Source organism: Oryx dammah, unplaced genomic scaffold, assembly GCF_014754425.2.
Source record: "Oryx dammah isolate SB20612 unplaced genomic scaffold, SCBI_Odam_1.1 HiC_scaffold_11077, whole genome shotgun sequence".
NCBI classification, from domain to species: domain Eukaryota; kingdom Metazoa; phylum Chordata; class Mammalia; order Artiodactyla; family Bovidae; genus Oryx; species Oryx dammah.
The window spans coordinates 6,074,488-6,092,277 of record NW_024080471.1 but is presented as its reverse complement, the minus strand read 5'-3'; the positions used below and the strand labels follow the sequence as shown (position 1 = coordinate 6,092,277).

Genomic DNA, 17,790 nt, shown 5'->3' with positions numbered 1-17,790 from the left:
AATGGTTAAAATGGCAATTAAAAAAAAATATATAAAGACCCTCCTAGGTCCTCTACTCAATGCTCTGTGAACTGAATGTATTTGCAGTCCTGGAGCTGGAGCAGGCACCCACCTGGTCCTGTGTGAATGCCATGCACTATTCCCTCTAATCCTTTCAGATGGCTCTTTCCTTGAACACGGGTGGCTTCCTCTCAAGCATGTTCTGATCAGTATGCACTCAGATGGGAAACTCAGAAGTCCGGAAGATGTCCAGAGCCCTCTCCTTGTGTGTGGTCCTCTCCTCTCTGATACTTTATCCTACGAATACTTGCTGCCTTCTTCTCCCTGGACTCTCAGTTTCATGTTCGCAACTCAGGGAGCCTTTTGGACTCTACCTCAAAGGTCTGGTCTGCAAGCTCTCTCAGGGATACAAACTGAGGCAGTTACAGAACTCCCTTGGTTTGTTTCCCATCTCAGGATTCCTGTCCTTCATTACATGATATCTGTTGTTACCGGAAAACCATTGTTTCATATGCTGTCATTTTCTTTTTTTCCCTTCTTGTTTCACGAGGTAAGGTGAGGGACTTCTCTGGTGATTCAGTGGTTAAGAATCTGCCTCGCAATGCAAGGGACTCAGATCTGACCCCTGGTCAGGTGGATGGAGGAGCCTGGTGGGCTGCAGTCCATGGGGTCGAGAAGAGTTGGACACAACTAAGCGACTTCACTTTCACTTTTCACTTTCATGCATTGGAGAAGAAAATGGCAACTCACTCCAGTGTTCTTGCCTGGAGAATCCCAGGGACGGGGGAGCCTGGTGGGCTGCCGTCTATGGGGTTGCACAGAGTCGGATGCGACTGAAGTGACTTAGCAGCAGCAGCAGCAGCAGCAGGGAACTAAGATCCCACATGCTGTGGAGTGACTAAGCCCACGTGCCGCAACTACTGAGCCCACACATCACCACTAGACGCGATGCAACTAAAAATAATAAGCAACAAAGAAACCCGATGCAGCCAAATAAATATTTTTTTAAAAAAGAGGAAAGGTAATTTCAGCCCTTATTGCTCCATGTTGGCCAGAAGTAGAAAGTCTCTTTACTAACTTAAGTTTAGCTGTTATTCCTTCAAGTTTTTTTTTTTTTCTCTATTATCTCACTTTAGGGACTCCAACTATACAAACATTAGACTGCCTGAAATTTTGCCATCTCACTCCTCTGCTTATTTTTTTCTCTCTCTCCATGTTTGTATGGATTATTTCTATTGCTAAGTGTTCAAGTTCACTCATCTTTTCTTAGCCAATGTCTATCTACCCTGTAGTGAACCCCACTGAGGGTATTTTTAAAACATTTATTTATGAATTTGGCTATATCAGGTCTCAATTGCGGTGTGTGGGCATCTCTAGTAGTGGCACATGGGCTTAGTTGCCCTGCAGACTGTGGGATCTTTGTTCCCCAACCAGGGATTGATCCTGCATCCTCTGCACTTGGAAGACAGATTCTTAACCACTGGACCACCAGGGAAGCTCCCCATTAAGGGTATTTTTCATCTCAGATATTGTACTTTCAGAGTACATCATGAGAAACGCTGGGCTGGAAGAAGCACAAGCTGGAATCAAGATTGCTGGGAGAAATATCAATAACCTCAGATATGCAGATGACAACACCTTTATGGCAGAAAGTGAAGAGGAACTAAAAAGCCTCTTGATGAAAGTGAGAGGAGAGCGAAAAAGTTGGCTTAAAGCTCAACATTCAGAAAACGAAGATCATACCATCTGGTCCCATCACTTCATGGGAAGTAGATGGGGAAACAGTGGAAACTGTCAGACTTTATTTTTTTGGGCTCCAAAATCACTGCAGATGGTGACTGCAGCCATGAAATTAAAAGACGCTTACTCCTTGGAAGAAAAGTTATGACCAACCTAGACAGCATATTCAAAAGCAGAGACATTACTTTGTCAACAAAGGTCCATCTAGTCAAGGCTATGGTTTTTCCAGTGGTCAAGTATGGATGTGAGAGTTGGACTGTTGACGAAAGCTGAGCCCCGAAGAATTGATGCTTTTGAATTGTGGTGTTGGAGAAGACTCTTGAGAGTCCCTTGGACTAAAAGGAGATCCAACCAATCCATCCTAAAGGAGATCAGTCCTGGATGTTCTTTGGAAGAATTGATGCTAAAGCTGAAACTCCAGTACTTTGGCCACCTCATGCGAAGAGTTGACTCATTGGAAAAGACTCTGATGCTGGGAGAGATTGGGGGCAGGAGGAAAAGGGGATGACAGAGGATGAGATGGCTGGATGGCATCACCGACTCGATGGACATCAGTTTGGGTGAACTCCGGGAGTTGGTGATGGACAGGGAGGCCTGGCGTGCTGCAATTCATAGGGTCACAAAGAGTCGGACACAACTGAACGACTGAACTGAACTGATTGTACTTCCATTTCTAGATATTCAATTTGGGTCTTTTTTTTTAATCTTCCATGTCTCTACATAGCATGTTCAATCTTTCCACTAGCTTCCTGAGTACATGGAATACAGTAATAGTTGCTTCCAGTGTTCTTTTCTACTAACTCTATCATGTGTAAATTTTAGATCAGTTTTAATTGATTGTTCTCATTATGGATCATACATTCCTGTTTCATTACATACTTGGTAGTATTTGATAGGTGCCAGAAACTGCCATTTTTACCTCGGTAAGTGTTGAACAGTTTTATTTTCCTATGTGTATTTTTAAGTTTTTTTCTGGGATGCAATTATGTGACTTGGAAACAGTTTGACTCTTTCAGATCTTGCTTTGGAGCTTTTTCAAGTAGCACCAATACATCTAGTTATGACAAACCTAGACAGCATATTAAAAAGCATAGACATTATATTACTTTACCGACAAAGGTCCATATAGTCAAAGCTATGGTTTTTCTAGTAGTCATGTACTGATGTGAAAGTTGGACCCTAAAGAAGGCTGAGTGCCAAATAACTGATGCTTTTGAACTGTGGTGTTGGAGAAAAACTTGAGAGTCCCTTGGACTGCAAGGAGATCAAACCAGTAAATCCTGAAGGAAATAAACCCTGAATATTCTTTGGAAGGACTGATGCTGAAGCTCCAATACTTTGGCCACCTGATGCAAAGAGCTGACTCACTGAAAAAGACCCCTGATGCTGGGAAAGATTGAAGGCAGGAGAAGAAGGGGACAGAAGAGGATGAGATATTGGATGGCATCACTGACTCAACGGACATGAGTTTGAGCAAACTTCGAGAGATGGTGAGGGACAGGGAAGCCTGGTGTGCTGCAGTCCATGGGGTCACAAAGAGTCAGACGTGAATGAGACTGAACAACAACCAGTATGCATTATTTAGTTTAAGCCTAAAGCCTCTTTCCCAAACCCTCACTTCTGAATACTCCATCTGATGCTCTGTAAATTATAAGGTTTTCCCCTCTAGTTAATGGGAAATGGAAACTATTCCTAGACTTCTGTAAATTGTAACCATCATTCTTTCTAATCTTTGTGGGTGCTTCTTTCCTGACCTCAAATGTTTTTCTCCCACGCATTCACTGATCAGACTCAAGGGAGACCCTCTGCAAGTCTCCAGGGTTCTCGCTCTTTGCAGCCATCTCCTCTTCTGCAACTGGCCTTGCAAATTCTAGCTGCATTGGTCTCTCTGAACTTACAGTTCAGGAAGACCACTGAATTATACCTGTGTCCCATTTATTCCCTTTATGATACATCTTGGAATCTTTTCCAGGTGATAATCTGGGACACACGCTATTTGTTTTCTGCCTCTCAAGGATCATTATCCTTCAGTGTCTTAAAATGCTTTGCTTAATATATTTCCCCTCAGATTTTAGTTGTTTCAGGCAGGATTGTAAATCTGAAGTCTTTTAATAGCTCTCATCTGGAACCTGAGGTCCCCACAATTTTCAAGGCCTAATATGAACAGTTTTTGTAGTTGTTGGTCCTAATAGTTAAAATTTACTCATAAACTTGTTGAGAGATTATGATTTTAATCCAAAACTAAAATTTTAAATTTAAACCCCAGCAAATTAGTTCAGTCACTGTTTCTAAGGATACTTATTTCATCAACAAACACTTGTGCACCTAGTGTATGGTATATGGTAGCCATATTTCTAATTTCTGGGGATTACGGCCATGAATGAGACTAAATCCCTGATCTCATAGAGTTCATATTTTAGTGGACGTCTTGTTTAAAAATGAACATTTAGTGGACATGTTGTTTAAAAACATGTTTAAAAACGTTAGCATGATGTATTTGTGAATTTGTCAAAGCCTTTTGGCAGAAAGCTAAAAACAATAAAACTAAGTGATAGAAAAAATTCTAAGGAACAATGATAAATCCAGGCATATTTTCAGCTTGAAATCTGTCAACAAGTTAGTAGCCCTGAACCACAGTTATGTAGCCTGTGGGCAACTTTTATTCACTTTGGACACAAGCTGCAGGAAGCAAGTGCCTGGCCTGTTGGTCGCCCTCTGGATTCCCAGGGCCTAACACAATCTTCTCTTCAAGGGACCTCGTCTTGGTTCCTGCACGGGCACAAGGGACAGGAAACAGCTAGCCAGGACCGTCGGGATGAAAAGGCTTAAGTGCAACACATCAGGGGGAGATGAACACGTAACATGAAGCTGGCTGCTTGTCCTCCATTGTCAGTCGTTTCAAATTTACGACTGGCAGGTGAGAGCAGACACTTTCTGCCTTTGGTTTGGTTCCTGACTTTTTAACATGGTTGGTCCAAGTCCTTTGCCTTGATTTCCCCAGGTAAGGGCAAGGGAGGAGAGTTAAGAAGAAAAGGGAGTCTGTAGCTTCTAAACTTTACTTTTTAGGGGTGTGTGTGTGTGGAATCTAGGAATAGGTGGGAACACAAGGCAAACGTGAATACGCTGGACAACACAGATGTGCCGGGGGGTGGGGCAGGGGGGCGGTGGTCAGGGACTCAAGCCATGTGTGTCGGTCCGGTCCTCTGATCCCCGAACACCCAAGCAGCCGCGTGACCCACCCGGGCGCCGGGCAAGTCCTTCCGCGCCGTAAGCCTCAGGGTAGATGGGACGCGTGGGCTGGTGCCGGTGGACTCAGCTCGCCGTGCGGCAGGTTTGGGGTAGCACCGGGCGTGCGGACCCGAGTCGCCCGGCCCCGCCGCCAGCCAGCACGTGCTCGGAGCGACGCTGGCGGGCGCGGGCGGAGGCCCAGGCGGGGCGGGGGCGCGGCCGGGCGGCCACGTGACGGGCGGCGCGGGTATTAAGCGGCGCGGCAGCCGCTCGGAGCCCGAGCTGGTGCTTCGCCCGCGACCCAGCGCCCAGCGTACCGCCCCGAGAGGACCGCGCGAAGGTCAGCCCGCGCCCGCCTGCCCGCCGCCCGCGCCTCGCCGGCTCCGCCGCGTCTCCGCCCGTCCGCCCGCCCGTCCGACCCCGCGCGCCGCGCCGCCGCCCGGACCACCGAGCGCCATGAACCAGATCGAGCCTGGTGTGCAGTACAACTACGTCTACGAGGATGACGAGTACATGATCCAGGAGGAGGAGTGGGACCGCGACCTGCTCCTCGACCCCGCCTGGGAGAAGCAGCAGAGGAAGGTCAGCCGGGGTCGCGTGCTCACCGTCTGCGGGCTCGACCCGCTTGTCCGTGTGTCCCCTTACCCGGGGGGCCGCCCGCGCGGGGTCGCCGCTGGCCGGGTGGACTAGCGGGAGGGCGCTTGGCGGAGGGCTGTGTGGTCCCGTGTCGTAGAAGCCCCGGTGCCCCTGGAGAGAGGAGATAAAGTCCGGGGACGGTCACGGAACTGGGCGTCGTGGGTGCGCGCGCGCATGTGCGTGGGTGCGCGCGTGTGTCACACAAGAGTTACAAAACGAAAAATGTTAAGGGAAGAATGGTGCGGGCGTTTCAGTTTTAACCCGCATTAGACCAGAATCTGAAAAGAGTCTCAGGTCGGCTCCTGACCCCTCGAGTCTGTGATCTTCACCACAGAGTTATTTCCTGGTCCCTTTGTGTTCAGTAAGGCCCCCCTATTCCTCCCCAAATAAAGGAGGTCAAATGAACATCAGCTTCATTCCGATTTTCACAGGGCTGCCCCAAAGAAGAACTGGAAATCATTTCTTAAATGTTCTAGGGCTTCTTGGAGAGGGATGCTGTGTGATCACCAGACATTCACCCATAAAAGTTATTTCACACTCTATTTATGGTTCGTTGAGGTAAGCACCAGGGACTAGGGAGTCAGCCAGCTCTGAAAGTTCCCTGCTCATCCCTCCCCCAGAGTTGGCGCTCTCTGGGGGCCCAATGGAACATTCCACTATTTCAAGGTTTCTTCTTGATCCCCTTGGCTAGAACTCTAGCGACTGCTCACCAGGAGGCTAAATCCCGCCTCCTTTTGACTGGGCGCAGAGCCTGGCCGGGTCAGGGATGCCAGCGCAGACCTGCTCACCCAACCTTCTGATGACAGTGTCCTGGCAGAAGCAAAGTGCCCTATGCTTTTTCACCCCCTGTTTTTCTTGGGGTGGGGCAAAGTGGGTTTCCCTTCTAAGGGCCTGCTTTTAAGTGGATAACGTCTGTTGACCATATGAGTGCATGGAAATGCTCTGTGTAGCTGCCACAGTGGGTGATTATCTGATAGTGCCTGGTGAATAAGTGTCTGGCTGCAGGAAACACATCCCATGCTCCTAACAAACAGAAGCAGAGAGGTCTCATATTTGGATGAATATCAAATAACCATTTTAGAGGGCTTTTTGGTTATTTATAAAATAACCAAATATGTTCAAATCCAGATTTTTCTTTTGTTGTCATTTCTCTGTTAAGGAGACCACTTAATAAGTTATTTATTTGAAAGGTCCAGTTTAGCTACATTTCATTCTCCCTCTGAGTCCCTACCTTCTTGAAAACAGTGGAATGAGAGTAATAAGTGGAAGTTGAGTCAATAGAGGAGAATAAAATTTCAGACCTTCTACAGTTTTTAAAATGACTTATTGTGAGGGAAACACCTGGCCTGAGGAATATTACTATTTATTATTATTGTGTCATCTGGGCTGATGGATGCATCATCAGTCAGAAATAAGTTAAATCGTTGCTTTAATTTTTAAGTGTGTTTCTTTTTAAAAAAGTTTTACACGGTTTTGATTACTACATTCTTTTCATGGATTTTTTTTTTACGTTTTAAGTCTTGCAAAGATTGCTTTTTTTTTCCTCATGATAGGTAGTCTGCCCATCATTTTTGAAAGTAATAGTCTAATCACAACAGTTTCTATTGATTTTTTAAAAATTACAGTACAGGGTGAGTTGATTTTAATTTCCAAAAGCCATATAGACATATGTCATTTGTCATATATACATATATGTATATAATATATATATGTATACATAGTTTTTAATTATTTTACATACAATGTATAATTATATATAATTTTTAATACATGCTGTTTGGGGATATAATTTCCTTGTAATTTTTTAAAGTTTGGGGTTCCTATGTGAATATATTATTAAAACTGTATAACACTTGAAATATATTATTGAAAAACAGACATATCCTGGTCCTAGTACAGAAAAATGCTAAAAAGTGAGAATTAATTTTTTTTCTCAGGTAGGTTGAGTGCTGTGTTGTAACATTAGGCAAAAACAAAACAGAAGGAAGCTTCCATTAGGACATGGACCTGAACAGATCCAGAAGATCCTCTATTTTCTACTTTTTATAGAGAACCCACTCGAGGCAATAAAATAGTTCTGAGCTGTGAGGTCGCGACAGCCAGAGCAGTGGCCTCTATTTATGTCCTATGAGCCAAACTGCTGGAACAGGACAAGGATAAAATGCCATTGTTTCTATTGTGGGCTACCTTCTCCACACTTGCCGTTTCAGTGATATGCCGGGTATGAGATCTGTCAACAGATGCTGGTAACACATGATGACGTCTGTAGTGTTATAATGGATGTGGGGCCTAATTATATCCACAGTTCACAGAGTCTCATGGACTGTGGTAATCCTTGCTCTCTGGTATGGAATTCCTCACTACAGAAGGACTTAGTAAAAGTATAGTGCTGTGTGTGTGTGACGAGAGGTTTCTTTTTTTGTTTTTACATTAATTTTGTCATCTTGACTATTTTAAAAAGTACAGTTCAGTGGTGTTAAGCACATTCATATTGTGTAGTCAGTCTGCATAACTCTTTCCTTCTTGCAAAAACTCATTTAACTCTGTACCCATTGAACAATAATTTTCTATTCCCCCCACCCCTGGCTCCTGGCAACCACCCTTCTACTTTCTGTCTCTATGAATTAGACCTCTAGGGACCTCCTCCTGGAATCATACACTATTTACCCTCTGGTGTCTGGTTGATTTCACTTTGCATCTTGTCCTCTAGGTTCATCCATGTTCTGTCACGTGTCAGAATTTCCTTACTTTTTAAAGCTGAATAATAATTCACTGACTGTATGGACCACATATTTTGTTTACCCATCCATCCATTGATTGATTCACACATGGGTTGCTTCTACCTTTTGGTTATTGTAAACAGTGCTGTGAACATGGGTATATAAATACCTTTTCTTGACCTTGCTTTCAGTTTTTTTTTTTTTTGATTGTGTACCAAGAAGTGAAATCTCTGGTTCTTGTGGCAGGCAATAAATCGCTTTTAATTTTTTGAGGACGCACCGTGCTCTTGCCACAGTTTAGAAGATGTTGAATTTAGCAAGAGTGTGTACAGGTGCTTCAGAGTTCTCCCCTGCTGTTTCCAGGGGTATTTGAGAATATTTGTATTCATGTAAATGGGGCTCTCTTCAGTGGACTTTTAAAACTTCTAGATCTTTGGTGCTTAGAAATAAGTTTCTCTTGGAAGCAAAGAGCACATTCAGCCTTTAATTCAACAGTGGCTTAATTGGGAGGTGACTTGTCAGAGCAGCAATTCTGAATATGTGTGCTATCTCCGTGGGCACAGAGTGCTGTCCTTCACCACCCTGCAAGGCTAAAACTGGCCTTTTAAGGAAGTGACTGCGTGTTTCAATACATAAAGGCTTCTTCCATCCTTAATCTGTAAGAGCTAGGTGATCAATACACTTTTCTGTTCATTGTCAATAAGAGAGTTGTTCACTTATTCCACATTCAGAATTCTGATCATTTCTCATTGTTTCTAAAGAAATTCAAGTTCTGTGTATTCACAATTTAGATGGACCAACTCACCGTTCACCTCAGTGCACCGGCTGTCAGTCCTGCCATCAGACTAAAATGTTGCCGTGTGGGGTCAGGCAGTGGGGAAGGACACTTGTGTGGGAGTAGCTGCCCACAGGTCCCGATTAAATAGAGACTTCAGAAACTGCCAGTTGCCCCTTTCCATGTTCTGATGAGCACCTGTTTGTTTAGGATGCAGGTGTGGGCTCTTCTACCCTGCACATTGGAGTACATTCCTGCAGAAATTTTTCCTGGGGAATAAAAGGTGAGAATCGTTCCAGCAAGGTGAATGATGAAACCAAGGGCCTGTGAAGTGTCTGAAATTCATGAGCCCTAGATGAACCTCAACTCCGCCTGGTACCCTCTGTTTGGCCATAATTAAGTCACTAAACCTTTAGAGTTGTGTCTCTTCATCTGGAAAATACAGATAAGGGATTCCCTGTCTTTCTTGCCTCATAGTTTTTCAGAATCAAATGGTCAAACTAGTTTCCATCGAAAGGGCTTTGTAGACCGCACAATGATCTGTAAATGTAAATATTATTACTATCCTTATGCAGCCAATAGTTGCTAATTTCATCAAGCAGTGTCGATAGTAATCAGTATTGTGGTTGGACTTTCAAGGGAAGAAGAAACACATTATTTGTTCCTTGATGATTTGGATGTACTTTTTTGTGTGTGAAGTAAAATGTACAGAGCATAAACGTTACCATTTTAACCACTTTTAGGTGTACAGTTCAGTGACATTAGTACAGTCACAGCTGACCTAGAGGGGTGGGATGGGGGAGGGTGAGAAAGTCACCAAGTGGCCAGACCGGGAGTTGGGCCTCGAGACACTCAGCTCCGTGTTAATGGATGTGCTTGCTGACATCTCGGCTATTCAAGATGTGTTTGAAGAAGTGTGAAGAAGAGAGGAGCTTAACTGAAGCCAAAGATGCAGATTCAGTCCCAGTGCTCTGTGACAACCTAGAGAAGTGGGATACAGTGGGAGGTAGGAGGGAGGTTCAGGAGGGAGGGAACATGTGCATACTTATGGCTGATTCATGTTGATGTATGGCAGAAGCCAACCCAATAATTGTAAAGTAATTGTCCTCCAATTAAAAATAAATAGATAAAAAACAAATTCAGAGAGAAAATTACATTGGTAAACTGGGGAGCCAGGTTATAGAGGACCTGGGATTGCCAGGGTGAGTGTGGACTTCGAGCTCCAAGAGTGCTATTGGGAATGCTTGAGCTAGGGGGAGCCACGTTTCCGGTAGTTTATTGTTTGCAGAATAAATGGGAGTTGGTAAGCGCCCGAGGTGGAGGATCCAGGTAGAACTCATTACAGGGACTATACATTTCAAGTGGTGAGGATTAGAAGCAGTTTTGAGGAAGGCATTGATTTGAGAGCGATCAGGAGGGATTATAAAAAGTATTAAATAACCCCATGTGGTTTCCCTGGCAGGCTGTTGTATAAATCCAATTAAGCGGACATGATCTCACCATTAGAGCTCCTGGACTTAAAACTCAAGATAGTGATATTGACAAGTAACAAAACTAACCAGGAGTACCTGCTTCTCCACTAGGAGATGTGTCTGGGCAGAAAGCTAACCATTTATAGAATGTATCACCCAGTGCAGGGGGCCGAGTGCTGAGGGACCAGTTGTGCATCCAGGTGGCTGTTGCCTAAAGAGAGGGCTGGAGTTTCAGGTATCCATTGATGTCCAGAGAGAGTTGATGATGGGCTGGCTTATAAGACAGGATCTTGTAGGAACCCTAAGAGACCTCTGCCCCCAGAGTGGCTGTTGTTCTCAAGGTGCCCTTGGTTTGCTATGCAGAGTCACAGGTGCAGTAGCTGTAAGGTGGAGAAATCAGTCTTTTTCTCTTCATCTTCTTTTAGGTACTGTGATATGTCCTGGAGTCTGCCCTTCACCCTTCAACCTAATTCACCGAGGAAGAAACTTGAGCCCCAAATAAGCTTTTCTGAGAGTGTGGGAGGAGGAATAGAACTCTTAGCTGGGAAACCTAATGAACACAGCTTCAGAAAACTGTCAGAATGCCCTGAAGTCTATTGCTGCAGCTGGGAGACACCTACAGAAAAGGCGCAGCTCCGGGGTGGGCGGGGGTGCTCCCATGACGGGCAGAGGAGTTGACATGGAATACGTTGGAGGACAGTCAGAACTGTACCACTGTTTCCCTGGGAACGGGACTAGTTCTTCCAGAAAGAACAGAAAGGAAAGATGAGGGGAAATCGCTTGCTAACTACTGTGCTAGACGAATTTCTCAGGCAGGAACAGCTCAAACACGAGAGATGGGTCTGTCTAAAGAAGGCTGAGGACCGTGTTTTACACAAGCACCTGTCTGAGCAATTGCACACACACCTCTCAGTATACCCCACCCCACCCCCACAATTTCCTTGAGCAGAAACTGTCAGTAGAAGATTGTTCCCTTGCAACCTGCAGAAGAGCAGAATGGAAGTGGAGCTGTGGATTACGGTCATGCTGGGGACCAGGGTTAGAGCATGGCGTTGGCTCCATCCCAGGCCTTAAGGGCCTGCAGCATAGTTCAGGAGACAGGGGAGTGAGAAGCACAGAGGAGGGACTGGCTCACAGAATGAAGCAGAGAACATTTCCAGAGCCCCTTCTGCCTGGTTCCTGGTCACAGTGCTTGGAAGCATCTTCCTCGCTGGCACCCAGGTCGGGAACCTGGGAGTTAGCCTCGAGCCCTTCTTCTCTCCCAGCCCCTGTGGAGCCCACCTCCTAAAGTCCCCCAGACCCTTCCCTTCTTCCCATCATGTACTTTAAGGCCCTTCAGAGTCTCTGTGTTAACTGTCTGGATGGGGGCAGTGGCCTCTGCTTTGTCACCCTTCCACACTCCGTGCTTGTGCTCAGACTCGTCCCCCTGATGCTGCAGGAGTGATCTTTATGAAACACGAGCTTGGTTGTGTATTTCTACTTAAAGCTGCTCTGTGGTTCTTTTTTAAAATTTATTTATTTGGCTGCCTCGGGTCTTAGGAGTGGCACATGGACCTTTGACGTGTTATTTGGGACTTTTCATTGCTGCACGATAACTCTAGTTGTGGCTCGCAGGCTTCATTGCTCCGTGGGAACTTAGTTCGCCAGCCAGGTATTGATCCCATGTCCCCTGCGTTGCAAGGCAGATTCTTAACCACTGGGCCCCCAGGGAAGTCTCCCTCTGCAGTTCTTTATTGCCTTGAGGGACCCTTTCAGACTTCTCAGAGGGGTTTGGGAGGTCAGGCCATCCTCTGTCTGCTACTCCTCTTACCCCAAAGGTTCTTGGGGTCATCGTGTTGTTTTTAGTTCATCCCTTTGCTTATACCGGAGTCCGGCCTCCTCCTGGTTCTGGGAGTTCTTCCTGGTCAGGCCCCTGCTCTAGAACGTGGCTCACTAGATGCTCTCCTGGTCTCTCCCCTGAGCAGATGCTCTTGTTTGGTCCCCTGGGCCTACTCAGAGTCTGCACTCAAATTTGTGAAGTTTAGAAATTATAAGTCATATTTTAGAAAAGAATTTAGTACAGTTATTAATAATTTTTTTTTGCAGTCTTTGTAACTCCATGAGCTACCGATGTATTAAATTCAACTCACACTAACGTTTAATGCTCCTTAAAGGTGTTTTCTCAAAGCATTTTCTCAAGTTCCACAAATGATGGATTTCTCCGACTTAGTTCTTATTCCAAGACTGATCCTAGAAAGAGAAACTGCTTAATGTTTTTTAAAAGTTGCAATTTAGAGATTTGGGGAATAAAATAAAACCATACATGTAGATATATTTAAATGCTAATAAAATGTGTCACCCCACGAATGAACAAAATTCTGATAACCTAGATTTAGTTTCACATGACTCTTTTGTCCAGATTGAAAACATCTATCCATGTAATAAAATTCCAAATTCATTTAGACAGAGAAATATACATTTAAATTTGTTTTTCTGTGTGTAAAACCTGGTAAAACAAGAATTTTTGGAAGACATGCCAGGCTTCACAGCAGCAGAATTAGAAAATAGGGAGGCGATGCAGGTGATTCTGCAGAGTGTGTGGACCCTGGAAAAGACTCTGCCTGGGACAGTCTTGGTATAAGCCAAATCCAGGACTACAGAGTTAGCGGGCTTCGAGTTGTTGTGTTTGTTTTTGCTAGGGGTTAAATATTAGGCATCATTCCTAGAGATTACTGTATAATGAAAATAGATTCTTATTAGTGTCTGTTACAACATGAAACGGCTTGCTATCTTAGTAAAAAAACTCCTATTTTTTAAGTAATTGTGAGGGTCAAGTGGACAAGTAGGTGACTATGAGATTGAGGTGGGAAATTACAACAGCGTTTGATATTGAACATATGCCTGCATCTTATATAGATACTTAAACTGAGAATGGCAAATCAAGAAATCCTATCTTTTAGAGTCATGAGGGGTCTTTTAAGTTACTTTATCGTAGTCGAACAGGATGGGAAGATAATAATTACTTAGGAGATAATCTCATTGCTTTTTATTAGAATTTTAAGATATTCTGTACTTATTAGGTTGAACCATAGGAAATTTTTGACACTAACCATTTTGACCTCCCCAAACTGCAGTTTCTTATGGCTCAACCCTATAAAACCACTGTATCACTGCTACTGTCCCACTATATTCGAGGTACAGTATTTGACCAAGACCATAAAACTGAAATCAGCTTGTTCCTAGTCTTATCTCTAGTGCCTTTGGTATTCACCTGGAAAAATAAGAGGGTGGTTAGGTTTCTGTAGCAGTTAAAATTGAAAGGTTTGGATTGAGGGATTGACAGCCCATGGAACCATCTAAAAGAAAGGTCAAGCCTAGAGATTTACATGCAGGAGTTACCTGCTCAGAGGCCAAGTTTGAAACTGTTAGGAGGGGAAAGTGGAAGATGTACCTGGCAGACGCTGAGGTGAGCTAACATCGAGAGCGCCTGCAGGAAGCAGTAATTACCAAAATGTGGAAGCATTGCTTTTCCGGATGAAAACATGCATTTATTGGACGACTTGGAACCACTCAAACTGTCGAAATGTCTTTGCTTTTCTTCCTGGAGAAATCTCACCTTGGTGTTTTGTTGGAACTTTGCCAGTCCATCTGAATCTGGCATTTGAATTGGTTTAGTTGCTAGAACAGAAACCCAGGGACTTGGCACGGTGGAATGGGAGCTCTTTTAGCTCATGAGATAAGTTATGGTTTCCAAAGGAAGTGAAAAGCTGTAAGAAACTATTTGTGGTGTGTGCTGAAGTCTGTGACATAAAATCCTTCTGCAACTGGAGTGGCCAAGGCGGGGCCTTCTTGAGGAAGACTTCGTTGCAAATCTGTAAGGATTATTAAGAGAAGTAGTTTCGTGACTGAAAAGAATTAGTTTCATCTTAACATACCAAATGTAGCATTCAACCGCAAGGTAGATTTCTCTTTTCTGTTTTTGTTTATTATTAGTATTTGGCTGCACCATGCAGCATGTGGGATTTAGTTCCCCGACTAGGGATTGAACCCACGCACCCTGAATTGGAAGCTCAGAGTTTTAACCACTGGACTGCCAGGGAAGTCCCTAATATTCCCTTTGATTTTTCCTTTCACCCTTCGGTTACCTAGAAATGTGTTATTGAATTTCCAGTGATCTGGGAATTTTCTGGAGGGCTTTTTGTTTCTGATTTCTAACTTAATTCTATTGTGGTGTGAGATACTTGGTAAGACTTATATCCTTTTAAATTTATTGAGAGTTGTTTCATGGCTCTGAATATGATATATCTTGCTGGTCATGCTGCTTCTTTATAATCCCCAAGTCTCATTTGAGGGATTCAAAGTGCCCATGACAGAAACCTGCATACACAGTGGGTTTTGTTATAGGAGAGAAAGACTGAGCTCTCGGAGTCATGACTGCCAGGGAAGTCCCAACTTTTTCTGTTTCATTGTTTATAACATTTTAGAATGAGATGAATGGTGGTCCTCATTCAGGTGTTTTGTTTCAATTTTTTTTTAATCTTGTTTGTATTTGTTTTTTCAGTATAACAATAAAAGACAAATATTCCAATAAGACAGTAAAAATGGTCTTTTAAAATATGGATTTTTTGCTAGTGGATTAAAAAATGAGGGGGAGGGGACTTGGCACATGGTTCCAAGTATTTCAAGCTATTCACTGTTATAGGGCAAAGCAGAATTTCCAGGCACTGTTTTAACCAAACATATTATTTTATTCCAGTGTCATGGAAGTCTTAAGAGATGAGCATTGTAATTCTTACTTTTCCATTAGGGAGGTTAAGTAACCCACCTACGGGTGGTTGAGGGTGGGGAAGTGGTAGCTAGGAAGTATACACAGAATTTTGTCTGTATTACAAAGGTATCTTTCACAATCAAAATTTTATAAAATACAGAGGTGCTAATTATTTTATTGTGTATTTTGATCTGCAAGTGGCAGAGCTGAATTTTGTATCCAGGTGACGTAACTCCAGAGGAGGTGCTTTTATTTTTATTTTTAAAAGATTTATCTTGTTGAAGTTTGGTTGATATACAATATTGTGTTAATTTCTGCTATACAGAAAAGTGATTCAGTTATATAATATATTCTTTTTCATATTCTTTTCCATTATAGTTTGTTACAGGATATTGAATATAGTTTTCTATGCTATACAGTAGGACCTTGTTGTTAATCCATTATATATTGGGTTGAACCAAAATATGGGTTGATCAGAAAATTCATTCAGGTTTTCTCATAACATCTTATGCAAAAACTCTAATGAATTTTTTGGCCAACCCCAAATATAATGGTTTGCATCTGCTAAACCCAGATTCCCAATGCATTGCTCCCCAAAACCCCCGTTTAAAAGGGGGTGTGTGTCTGGATTTTTAATTTCTAAGGGGGACTATCTAATGAGAATGAGAAGACTAAATCTGAGACATGGAAAATATTTTCCTTCCAAGATTTTCCCATAGTCAGGCTCTAGCAATCACTCTATCCAAAAGACAAAGTGGCTCAGAGGTTAAAGCGTCAGCCCGCAATGTGGGAGACCTGGGTTCAATCCCTGGGTCGGAAAGATCCCCTGGAGAAGGAAATGGCAACCCACTCCAGTATTCTTGCCTGGAGAATCCCATGGGCGCAGGAGCCTGGTGGGCTACAGTCCACGGGGTCACAAAGCAATCACTCTGTCCCACAGAAATGCCAGAGGAGGAGCACAGGGACCACAGGAAAAGCCAACTACATCTTTCAAATGGAGGCTTATTGGACATGCCACTAAGGGCACATCTTTGGAATTAACCGCTGGTCTGTCTGACACAGTTCCAAAAAGAAACCGGAGTTCAGGATGCCTAAGTAATTGAGTCAGTTCCCTTTTGGAACAAGAAAAGGAGACTTCCAGAGGCAAGAGTGTAGATTAGAGCCATCTTCCTGCAGACATGATGTCTTAGTGGACAGGGATGCTCGCCAAGACTCGGGCTCCATAGACATTTGGCCAGTGGCAGTGCCAAGGACTCCCTTCACTTTACATTGAAAATATCCTGCCTTTCTTTTATTTATTTTTAACTTATTATAGAAAATTTCAAGCATACCCAGAAGCAAAGAGAACATATAGTGAATCCCTCTGAACCCTACTGGACAAGTTTCACAAATAAAGGATGCCCGGCTCTTCCCCCAACCTCAGCTTTATTGAAGTGTCATTGAGAAGTGAAAAATTGTATATATTTATTATGCCACATGTTTTGATAAATGTGTACATTGTGAAGTAATTACCAGGGATGTGCAATCCTAAAAGGAAAAAAAAAAGTTATGTTCAACGGATGCTTTATTCTTTAAACAAAATTGTGAAGGAAAACTGCCAAGTGAGCCGATTGTTGCCTTCCCTGTTTTGAAAGTTCTGGCTCCTCTCCCCGACCCAGGCTTCCGCTACCTGCTTTTGACCATCTAGGCCTCTTCCCTGCTCTGCTTGGACACCTCTCCTAACCCCCAGTTCCCCTGATAATTTCTCACAGTGTTATGATTATGTTATGATTGTCTATTCCTAAAAACTAAAGATTTTTAGGCAAGACCTTTCCGAGGAGCATCAATTTTTTTTAACTTTTTTTTTTGGCTGCACTGGGTCGTGGTTGCTGTGCATAGGCTTTCCCTAGTTGTGAGGAGTAGGGGCTCCACTCTAGTTGTGGTGTGCAGACTTTTCATTGCAGTGGCTTCTCTTGTTGCAGAGCACAGGTTCTAGGGCACAAAGGTTTCAGAAGTTGTAGCACGCAGGCTTAGTTGCCTCACAGCATGTGGAATCTTCTTGGACCAGTGATCAAACCATTGGTAGGTGGCTTCTTAACCACTGGACCACCAGGAGTGTCCAGGGGATCATCAATATTTTAACAGTGACCTTTCTAAGACAATAAGGCTGTTGTCTTATTCCTAGTTCCAAGAAGAACCCTAATGGTGAATTTCAGGCTCGGAAGGGGAAGAGAAAAAATTGTGCTAAGAAACCTCTGTTGGCAGAGGCAAAGTCTTTTAACATCCTGTAAACGTGGTGGATGGGTTCACCATAGTTTGTGGCCCCATGTGAGAAGGCAGTACTGGAAGGCTATTTCTCTTCTCTTGCTGCAGACTGATCAGATAAATTGATCCCATAGCCTCCTTTAGCTTTATTGGTCTGACTCCTGGGACCACTGCTTTTACTGCTTTGAGTGGGGAGCTTGAATTTGAGACACGAGGTGGGAACAGTGT

At 43.7% G+C, this 17,790-nt stretch overlaps 1 protein-coding gene across 1 annotated transcript in view; it reads left to right on the top strand.

Moving 5' to 3' along the window:
- The first annotated feature begins 5,384 nt into the window (after window positions 1–5,384).
- The window catches only part of LOC120860478 (alpha-actinin-2), a 77,939-nt gene continuing 65,533 nt past the window's right edge, over window positions 5,385–17,790 (top strand). Inside the window, exon 1 of the mRNA XM_040236298.1 lies at window positions 5,385–5,550. Within this exon, the coding sequence (XP_040092232.1) occupies window positions 5,425–5,550 (126 nt within the window). The 5' untranslated portion in view covers window positions 5,385–5,424. The remainder of the gene's footprint in view (window positions 5,551–17,790) is intronic.